This window comes from Musa acuminata, chromosome BXJ3-10, assembly GCF_036884655.1.
Source record: "Musa acuminata AAA Group cultivar baxijiao chromosome BXJ3-10, Cavendish_Baxijiao_AAA, whole genome shotgun sequence".
Classification (NCBI taxonomy): Eukaryota; Viridiplantae; Streptophyta; class Magnoliopsida; order Zingiberales; family Musaceae; genus Musa; species Musa acuminata.
The window spans coordinates 23,366,143-23,377,619 of record NC_088358.1 but is presented as its reverse complement, the minus strand read 5'-3'; the positions used below and the strand labels follow the sequence as shown (position 1 = coordinate 23,377,619).

Sequence of the window (11,477 nt, the reverse complement as noted above, 5' to 3'; positions counted from 1 at the left end):
ATATATGATATATATACGTAAACAAATATTACAAAATAGAAAATTATGAGATTTTGGTGATAATACAAATTAGGAATAAATACAAAAACTCATGAAGGACTAATATATATGACTTGAGAGAGAATCATGATTTCTCATTCCTAATATGACTAAGATAGTCACCACGATTCCTTCTCCCTAATATGATTTCTTCATCCTAAACGGAACTAATATATATGATTTGTGAAGGCTTTAAGCTATGTTTTCTGCAAGCATGTCATTAGCTCCCCAAAAGGGTTGTCCAAATTCTACGATGGCATCTCCTTATGATGCAGTTAGGCGTGTCATTCTTCCATCACTCTATTTAAGGAGGGAGAAGGCTCATCTCATCCCCATCATCTCTTCCTCCCCTCTCTTCCACATCCTTCGCCTCCATGGATGCGCAGAAACCCTATCTTGCTGCAGTCCTCGTACAGCTGACGTACACTGGCTTCTACGTGATGTCAAAGGCCGCCTTCGACGAGGGTGTGAGCACGTTCGTCTTCATCTTCTATCGACAAGCAGCTGCTTGTGTGATATTGGTACCACTCGCTGTTATCTTCGAGAGGTATACGCATCGGTTCCCAAATACACACAGCATAGTCTTCTGTTGTTTGTGAACTGGATGTTGATTTCAGGAAAAGGTCTCCGCCATTGAAGCTCGTGACGGCTGTGAAGATGTTCTTGCACGCGCTGATCGGGTGTGTATGTTACTGACGTTGGTTTCCGCTGATTTCTGATCTGTCAGAGAGGAGTTTGTGTTGCCTTTTTGTTGGTCTAACTCGGTTTGCGATCATTTTAGGATTACCTGCAGCTTAAACATGTACAACGTTGGCTTGAAATATACTACAGCATCAGTGACATCGGCAGCTACGAACTCAGTGCCAGTGTTTACCTTCTTTCTGGCCTTACTCCTCCGGTTTGTGGCTCGTGTATTCTCCTGAATTATATGTTTCTATTTCAATGATGAAGCTTAATATATAGACATATATATATGCTACAGGATGGAGAGCATCAAAGTAAAGAGCCTCTCAGGAATAGGTAAAGCAGTGGGAGTAACACTTTGTTTGGCTGGTGTTGCAGCGATTGCCTTCTATAGAGGCCCTCGCATCCACCCTTTGAACCTCCATGGCCACTTCGCCCACAGCGCGGGCCAACGAGACCATGCGCCGGCCAACACACCGATGGCCACCTGGATCGAAGGAACCTTCTTCGTCATCGGTGCCAACCTCACCTGGTCCTTGTGGCTGGTCTACCAGGTACTGACCGATACCCGAGAACTGCTCGCTGTAGAAGATTGGGAGTGCGCAGTGCCAACCACCTCTTTCTTGACAGGGGATTTTGCTGAAGGAATACCCCTCCAAGCTTCTGTTAACCACGCTTCAGTGCCTCCTCAGCACGGTTCAGTCGCTTTTTGTGGCCATGGCGTTCGAGCGAGAGAGCTCCAAGTGGAAGCTGCACTGGGACATGGGCCTACTTGCCATTCTCTACTCTGTAATAGCAATTCTCGCCACAGTCATTTCTTCACATGATGATGAAGAAGCCTATTTGCAGTTCTCACCACCGTCTTCTACTCTGTTGTCGTGCTTGACAGGGGTTCATCGTTACGGGAGTTTCTTTCTACTTGCAGAGCTGGTGCGTTGAGAAGAAGGGCCCTGTTTTTGTGGCAATATTCACACCACTGTCTCTTGTTTTCACCATGATATGCTCGACTATTTTCTTAGGGGAGATGATTACTCTAGGAAGGTGGATGATCGAATTCTTCGCTCTCCCAAATTGAGTGTCTAATTTAGCTAATCTAATGTCATGTCAACTCCTGGATTTCAGTATTTTAGGTGGACTTCTAATGGTGGGAGGCCTGTATAGTTTTCTATGGGGAAAGAGCAAGGAGACCATGCCCTGCGAGGTTTCAATTGAAGATGGAAACACCTGCATGCAAGAGAAGGATGTGCAACCACTTTGATGTTATTTTTAGAGTGCTATAGTTTTCTACGGGGAAAGATCCAGGAGACCATGCCCTGTGAGGTTTCGATTGGAGATGAAAAGACCTGCATGCAAGAGAGGGATGCACAACCACTTTAATGTTATTTTTAGAGTGATATACGCGAGGATCTGATCATAAATCTTGTAACAGTGACTCTTTTGATCACTATATATATATATATATATATATATATATATATATATATATATATATATATATATATATATATATATATATATATATATATATATGATTTATATATATATATATATCATATATATATATGATTTATGATATATATATATGATCATAAATCATATATATATATATATATATATATATATATATATATATATATATATATATATATATATATATATATATATATATATATATATATATATATATATATATATATATATATATATATATATATATATATATATATATATATATATATATATATATCAGTGGGATTTGCAGCTATAATGCTCATCATATATATACTTTCTTTCTGTTTAGTACTCATTTTATAGGATTCAAGACAATGTGTCTATTGAATGAATACATAGTTAGTACAAAGAAAGAAACATTGAGATGATGAGCATACCAAGTGCAATAAGAAAACAGGTTTCCAGAACAGAATTGTTATCTGTTGGATTTCAGAGAGAGATGAATCGAATGATTGGTAGAAAAGGTGGAGGATGAATTCTTCCAATCATATCATACAATTAGAGCAAGCTAATAAAAGCTGTTGGATTTCAGCACGACCTGGTTCACTGGCCGATGTAGGTAGTCTTCAATCGGTTGAGCTATCTGTCGGGATTGGTCACACCCTCCCGTCGATAAGTTGGCAACGAAATATTGTTTGACGTGTCTTCATCGGGACGCTGGTTGGTGCGCCAGAAGGAAGGACGACTCTATCGATCGGGATGATCTTGTCTCGGGCATCGCCACTTTCCTACATAGAAGGCATCCGTCGGGTGGTTACCGATTGTGGCCCCTTCGACGAGCAAGTAAATGGTGGATCGATTGTTGTTTGTTTTTTCTTCCCCTGGACCGGATGCCAGCTAGAGGCTTTTATACAATTGTATGAGAGTCGACACGAGTTTGGCATGACGACTGATCCTTGAGGGGTGAGATGGTACCTTTGTGCGGCCGCTGTCTTGGGACGTATGGAATGGCACCATGCAGCGCCATCTCGAGCTTTTCGGGACGAGACGTGCCGAGCAATACCTTGGTACAGATTCCGGCTCGGCGCGTGGGGGTGTTCCTCTTGCTAACTTGGCTGCAGCGTGGTGTGGCATTGGTTGTGACGTGGTTTGTGTTGGGAAATCAATGGGGGCGACATCACATGCGCAGCGGAAGAACAAGAAAACAAAATCCCCGATTCCCAAAAAGATGTTCGTCGTCGTGCGAAGATTGGTGCGAAAAATCCACGAAACATAAAACTGCGTATAGAGATTGTGTTACCTAGGGAGATCGTATATCCCTATTTCCTTGCAGATCCTTAGGAGAGGGTGAAGGAGGTCAAGCGTCCTCCTCTCTAGCGGTGATCCACACAGCAGGGTTGCGACGACGCTCCTCAAAACTCCAGGCCTACTCTGAGGTGGAGAGGGAGAGGAGAATAGGAAAGGCAAGCAAAGACTCTAGCCTATGAGGCTGTGAATCCCTCCTATTTATAGAGATCTCGTGTCAAACCCTAATGGGTCCTTCCCTAGTGGGTATTGGATCTGCATCCAATAAGACAAGGGCTCCGTCGGATATCTCATATCCGAACCTCTACTCATCGCAATGCCTACCATATGTGTGTGACCCTCTAGGCCCAATATCGACCTGGCCGTGAGTCATACCTGTCAGAACTCCTTCTAACTCAGTGAATTATTATCTTTGTAATAATTCACTCGACTCATCGACTACGGACGTACTAGGCCACTACGCCGTAGTCCCCAAACGATACAGGGGAATCCAATCCATTGGACTTGTCTGTCCTCAGTTACAATGTACCTATAGTCCCTCATCAATCTAATATCCCAGAGACCGTATATCGAGCATGGTGTTGTCAGACCCATACGGTTTCTACTCGAGTCTCGCTCTAATCGGATTCTCCCGGAGAACTCTTTCTCTCTCAACCCGAATGACCCTGGCCAGGGATTTGTCTGAGCAAGAACACATAGGATATTCCTCTCATGACGCCGAGAGTGGATGATCCTCTATCGACACTCAATAGCCCTCGTAAGGTCGACTACCACTCCCAATGACCAGTTGTACTAGATCTGGGGACAGCCAAACCTATAAGTCTGGTATCAAAGAGTGGAGCACTCATACATGACATCCTTGGTGTCTCAAGTCTAAGGACCAGATACACCACTAGGACTACGGAATCACTGTCTGACAATAAGGCATCATCAACCATCCAGCATTCCGTAAGCGGATCAATCAGTGAACTCATTCTCCAATGAGCACCTGTACTGTATCCCTAGTGTCCCTACACGAGCAGCTATGAGACCAGCTGCATCCATCATATGAACGGGTATACAGCACACCAGTCTATCCGGTTATCACGATGTCCCTCTCGAGTAACCTATGACCGGGATTATTTAGGATATGTGTTTAAAGGTGAATCGATCTCATTATCGTGATCTCATCACGATCCGATTCCCATTGCACAAATCCAAGGACATCACAATATATGTATGCATTTATGCAATAGTTATAAAGTGATATATGCCAAAATATAATAAGCAAAAATATTCTGTATCAAGTCACACGTGCCATCACTCACGTGATTGGCTTGCTGGGCACCTATGACTAGCAATCTCCCACTTGACCTAAAGCCAATCACCTATGTGTCTGATCCCCATCAGACCCCTGTGACGCTCAAAGACAATCTGAGACAACGGCTTTGTCAGTGGATCTGCAATGTTATCTTCGGATGGAACTCTTTCCACTGCTACATCTCCTCGGGTTACGATCTCTCTTATAAGCTGGAACCTCCTCAGAACACTTCTGATGAGACCCGGGTTCCCTTATTTGAGTAATCACCCCATAATTGTCGCAATATAAGGAAGTCGACTTATCGCTATCTGTATCGACTCCCAAACTCCCTCCTTTGCTGCATCTAATGCGGCAATGTACTCCGCCTCTGTGGTCGAGTCAACAGTGGTATCTTGCTTGGAACTCTTCCAGCACACTGCTCCTCCATTCAAGGTGTACACATACCCTGAATTTGACTTGCTATCATCGACATCAGACTGAAAACTTGAGTCAGTGTAGACTTCAATCTTAAGGCTATTACCTCCATATACCAGTAAAAGATCCTTAGTCCTTCTCAAGTACTTAAGGATACACTTTACTGCTTTCCAGTGCTCCAAGCCTGAATCCGCCTGATACTTGCTCGTGACACTCAGAGCATGCGCTATATCAGGCCTAGTACATAGCATGGCATACATGATAGACCTTATTACTGAGGCATAAGGTATCATATTCATGTTTGCCCTTTGGAATTTTCCATTCCAAACCTTTTGACAATGGTTTCTATGTACCGGGACTGGGACAAGCCAAGCATCCTCTTGGATCTATCTCTATAGATTCTAATCCCCAAGATATAGGATGCTTCCCCTAAGTCCTTTATGGAGAAGTGTCTAGATAACCAAGTCTTTACTATGGATTGCATTCCTACATCATTCCCAATGATGAGGATGTCATCCACATATAACACCAAAAAGGTGATAGCACTTCCACTTACCTTTATGTATACATAAGGCTCATCTTCGTTCTTAACGAAGTCATAAGATCTGATTGCCTCATCAAATCTTATGTTCCAACTTCGGGAAGCTTGCTTTAGTCCATAAATGGATCTAAGCAACCTACACACCTTATCTGGGCAGTTCTTGGACACGAATCCCTCAGGTTGCATCATATACACCTCCTCCTCGAGGTTCCCATTGAGGAATGCGGTTTTCACATCCATCTGCCAGATCTCATAATCATAGTGTGCTGCAATAGCCAATAGAATTCTGATAGATTTTAGCATTGCTACGGGTGAGAAGGTTTCGTCGTAGTCAACACCTTGCCTTTGACGATACCCCTTAGCCACTAGCCTTGCTTTATAGGTCTCTACCTTTCCATCTACTCCGATCTTTTTCTTAAAGATCCACTTGCAACCGATGGGTACAATACCTTCGGGCGCATGAACTAGGTTCCAAACCTTATTGGAGTACATAGAATCCATCTCAGAATTCATGGCTTCTTGCCACTTCCCGGAGTCTATACTCATAATAGCTTCCTCGTAGGTCTGAGGATCAATATCCTCTATATCCTCTCCTCTAATATGTCCCACATATCTCTCAGGAGGATGGGATACTCTATCAGACCTGAGTAAAGTTGATACTTGTGTATTAGGTACCTGAACAGACTCGGGCTGTAGAGTGGTGCTTGAGCTTGGTTCTCCAACCTCGCTCAACTCTATCATTCTCCCACTGTCTCCGCCAAGAATGTGTTCCTTCTCAAGGAACACTGCTCTCTTAGCTACAAAGACCTTTTGGTCCTCGAGATGATAGAAATAATGCCCACAAGTTTCCTTGGGGTATCCCACAAATATGCATCGCTCTGTCCTTGATTCTAACTTATCGGGGTTGTGTCTTTTAACGTGGGCTGGGCAGCCCCAAATCTTAACAACCTTAAGATCAGGCTTCTTCTCTTTCCATATCTCATATGGTGTAGACACTACTGACTTAGTTGGAACTCTGTTCAGAAGGTAAGCTGCGGTCTCTAGGGCATATCCCTAGAATGAGATGGGTAGGTCAGCGAAACTCATCATGGACCGTACCATATCTAATAGCGTACGATTCCTCCTTCCAAAGACACCATTGAGCTGAGGTGTATAAGGAGGTGTCCATTGGGATAATATCCCATGGTCCTTGAGGAACTGAGTAAACTCTGTACTTAAGTACTCACCTCCTCGATCTGATCGAAGAGTTTTGATACTCTTTCCAATCTGGTTCTCCATCTCATTCTTATACTCTCTGAATTTCTCAAAGGCCTCGGACTTGTACTTCATTAAGTACACATATCCATACCTTGAGAAATCATTAGTAAATGTAATGAAGTAGGAGTAACTTCCAATGGCATGAGTTGACATGGGTCCACATACATCACTATGTATGAGTTCCAACAACTCAGTGGCTCTCTCTCTAATTCCATTAAATAAAGAGTTGGTCAGTTTTTTATGGAGGCAAGGCTCGCAAGTTGCAGATGACACACAGTCAAATGGATCTAGATATCCATCATTTAGCAACTTTTGAATCATTCCCTCATGGATATGACCTAGCCTACAATGCCATAGGTATACACTGTTCACCTCCTCTCGTTTCCTCTTAGACACTTACATTCATGATATGTGGAGTAGTGTCTTGCATGAACAAACCTTTATGCAATATTCCTCTCGTCAATCTCCCCTTAGCTTTGCTAGAATTTATAATAAATTGTAGATGTGATAAGCAATATTGGTATCCAATACCAATGCACTATCACAAAAATCTAACAATTGGAGATTGATCATGAATGTACCTGAAGCTTCACCAAGCTTCTTGTTTCGCCCTTTCTGTAAGGTACTCTTTTCCGTTCCTCTTCCAGTGCCCATCTTTACCATAGTGGAAGCACTGGCCTTTGTCCTTTGCTGGGTCTTTCTTAGCAACTTTTGCTTTACCTGGTTTGCCCTTGCCCTTTCCCTTCTTAAGGGACCTTTCTGCTTTCCTTTTCTTTTCTGGTCTCACCAGTGTAGAGAACTGGCTTCTCTTTCTTAATAGTACTCTCTGCCTCCCTCAACATATTGAGGAGCTCTGGGAGAGTCACCTCAAGCTTGTTCATATTAAAATTCATTATGAACTGTGAAAAGGAATCTGGTAGGGACTGAAGCACAATGTCCACACACAAGTTATCCTCTAGGACCATTCCTAGACCTGTGAGTTTCTCTATCCACTCAATCATCTTTAGGACATGGTTCTGAACCGTTGTCCCCTCAGTCATCCTAGCGCGGAAAAGGCTCTTGGATATCTCATATCGTTAAGTCCTTCCCTGTTCCTCAAACAATTTGCGAACATGTAGGAGAATGGATCTGGCATCCATCTTTTCATGTTGTCTCTGTAACTCAGGAGTCATAGAGCCCAACATATAGCACTGAGCAAGAGTGGAGTCATCAATGTACTTCACGTAGCGAGCGATCTCATCCTCGTTTGCCCCTTCTTCGGGCGTAGGCATCACTGTATCAAGGACGTACATGATTTTCTCCGCTGTGAGAACAATTCTCAAGTTACGGAGCCAATCCGTATAATTTGGACCAGTGAGGCGGTTGACATCAAGTATGCCACGTAAGGGATTTGAAAGCGACATTTTTCTGAAAATAAAGATGTAGCAGAAATGAATAACATGTAGATTTTGCAAGAAATAAACTATCAAGATATGGACTTTTATCTTAATATGCTCCCACTATTTTACTATCGAGTCATGCGACACCCTCAGCACGTAAAACGGAAGTCTCCGGCAGACTTCTAGTGGGGATCAGGATCCAATCAGCGTCTTAGTGTAACCTCGAGGGACTCGACCAATCAAACTAAGCCTAAAAGGTAGGCAACTCTTGCCGATCACAACTTCTTGTGATTCCCGTCCTGTTCGGCTTCCGAATCACCATGGCCTCGAGGGACTCGACCAACCATGATGCTCGGTTAAGTCAACACCTTCGTTACAAGATGAGTCTGATTTGATGATATACCCTCGAGGGACTCGAACAAGCATACCATGCCCTCAGGTCACCGGTGACATCTCTATGTCGTAAGCAAGATAGCGAATCGCGATATAGGTGAGTCTCGAGGGACTCGACCAACTCAACCTACACCGGGAATCGGTTCCTACTCATAACGATGAAGGCCACGTGAGTCAATCTAATTGCCTCACGTTTACCAACTTAATATTATCGAGAGATGTTTCTATAATTTGGTCTCCTAATATGACATGTCACACATATACATATTTAATATATATCTACATTGCATGCAAATATATATACATATCTAGTATGTGTATAAGCAATCACATCAGATGATCATGGACCACAACCTAATATGATTAGGCCCGAGCCAGTAGGCCTAATCACTCACATCAAGATCTATGTGTGCAACGGTGCATCTCCATGCCCTGTGATCGTCCATCTCGTCCTCGTCGGTTCCGTCGACATCTTGATGCATCTCCATGCATCACGATCGTCCGTCTCGTGGGTCCCGCTATAGCATCCACGCTCCCGCTGTGCCTCCTCATGTGATTACAACTTAATCATAGGCACGCAGGCCCGACAATAAACGAGAAATATAATGAAGGTTCGCAGACCTCAATAATAATAATCACAAGTACACACATCACACGGTCCATAATCATCCGTCCACACATCATACATCACATGTATAAATAATCATCATCATGTAGGACTACTAGATAATAAAAAATAATAATCAACTAAACCTTTTAATTAATTAATATTTTCTGAAATCAGGGACATATAGGGATTTTTTGAATTCATAGGGGTATTTTCATAATTTGGACAAAAGACAGAAACTGGAATTTCTCAAATTCCGAGGGGCAAAACTATCTTTTTTCCCAGAAAACCCTAATGCCCTTCTCCCCCTTGCTGCTGCTGCGCCGCCGCCGCCACCCTGCTGGCGGCGGCCTGTGCGGCGAGGGCGAGGGCACTGCCCTCGCCTGCAGGCGACACGCCCGCTGGGGGCGCTGCCGCTGCAGGTGGGCGCCCCCGCGGGCGCTGCCGCCTCCGCGGGCGGTTCTGCCCGCGAGTCATCGCCCGCAGGTGGTGCTGCCTCGCTGGCGGCCGCCCCTGCGGGGTTTTTGCCCGTGGGAGCAGCGGCCACAGGCGCCGCTGCCCTGTGGTGCCTCAGCCTGCGCTGCTGCCCCGCGGCGCCTCTGCCCGCGGGCTCAGCGGTCGCAGGCGCTTCTACCACGCGGGCTGCCAGCCCCGCCGGCCGCAAGCCTGCTGCAAGCAGACCGCCGACCGGCTGCTGCAGGCACAGCGCTTGCGCATGCGCCGGCGCTATGCTGCCTGGCTGCGACTGCGGTTGGCTGCAGGCATGCAGATCGAGGGCAGCAACAGTTGCTGCCCTTCCTCGCTTTTGCGTCAACGATTTTGACGTCAAAATTCTTCTTAAACACAACACACGCAGTTCAAAACCAATCATTCGCACGAACAACCTGGCTCTGATACCATTGTTGGGAAATCAATGGGGGCGACATCACATGCGCAGCGGAAGAACAAGAAAACAAAATCCCCGATTCCCAAAAAGATGTTCGTCGTCGTGCGAAGATTGGTGCGAAAAATCCGCGAAACATAAAACTGCGTATAGAGATTGTGTTACCTAGGGAGATCGTATATCCCTGTTTCCTTGCAGATCCTTAGGAGAGGGTGAAGGAGGTCAAGCGTCCTCCTCTCTAGCGGTGATCCACACAGTAGGGTTGCGATGACGCTCCTTAAAACTCCAGGCCTACTCTGAGGTGGAGAGGGAGAGGAGAATAGGACTCAAAACTCCAGGCCTACTCTGAGGTGGAGAGGGAGAGGAGAATAGGAAAGGCAAGCAAAGACTCTAGCCTATGAGGCTGTGAATCCCTCCTATTTATAGAGATCCCGTGTCAAACCCTAATGGGTCCTTCCCTAGTGGGTATTGGATCTGCATCCAATAAGACAAGGGCTCCGTCGGATATCTCATATCCGAACCTCTACTCATCGCAATGCCTACCATATGTGTGTGACCCTCTAGGCCCAATATCGAGCTGGTCGTGAGTCATACCTGTCAGAACTCCTTCTAACTCAGTGAATTATTATCTCTGTAATAATTCACTCGACTCATCGACTACGGACGTACTAGGCCACTACGCCGTAGTCCCCAGACGATATAGGGGAATCCAATCCATTGGACCTGTCTGTCCTCAGTTACCATGTACCTATAGTCCCTCATCCATCTAATATCCCAAAGACCGTATATCGAGCATGGTGTTGTCAGACCCATACGGTTTCTACTCGAGTCTCGCTCTAATCGGATTGTACCGGAGAACTCTTTCTCTCTCAACCCGAATGACCCTGGCCAGGGATTTGTTTGAGTAAGAACACATAGGATATTCCTCTCATGACGCCGAGAGTGGATGATCCTCTATCAACACTCAATAGCCCTCGTAAGGTCGACTACCACTCCCAATGACCAGCTGTACTAGATCTGGGGACAGCCAAACCTATAAGTCTAGTATCAAAGAGTGGAGCACTCATACAGGACATCCTTGGTGTCTCAAGTCTAAGGACCAGATACACCACTAGGACTACGGAATCACTGTCTGACAATAAGGCATCATCAACCATCCAGCATTCCGTAAGCGGATCAATCAGTGAACTCATTCTCCAATGAGCACCTGTACTGTATCCCTA

The 11,477-nt window shown here is 44.9% G+C and overlaps 1 protein-coding gene across 1 annotated transcript; it reads left to right on the top strand.

Annotated features, from left to right (window-relative positions):
* Window positions 1-361: 361 nt before the first annotated feature.
* LOC135650873 (WAT1-related protein At5g64700-like) lies at window positions 362-2,143 on the top strand. Its single transcript, XM_065170524.1, has 7 exons — window positions 362-586; window positions 657-719; window positions 821-937; window positions 1,022-1,277; window positions 1,354-1,512; window positions 1,613-1,764; window positions 1,846-2,143. Exons 1-7 carry the CDS (start codon window positions 414-416, stop codon window positions 1,979-1,981), a joined length of 1,056 nt encoding a protein of 351 aa, XP_065026596.1. The 5' UTR covers window positions 362-413; the 3' UTR covers window positions 1,982-2,143.
* Window positions 2,144-11,477: the final 9,334 nt, after the last annotated feature.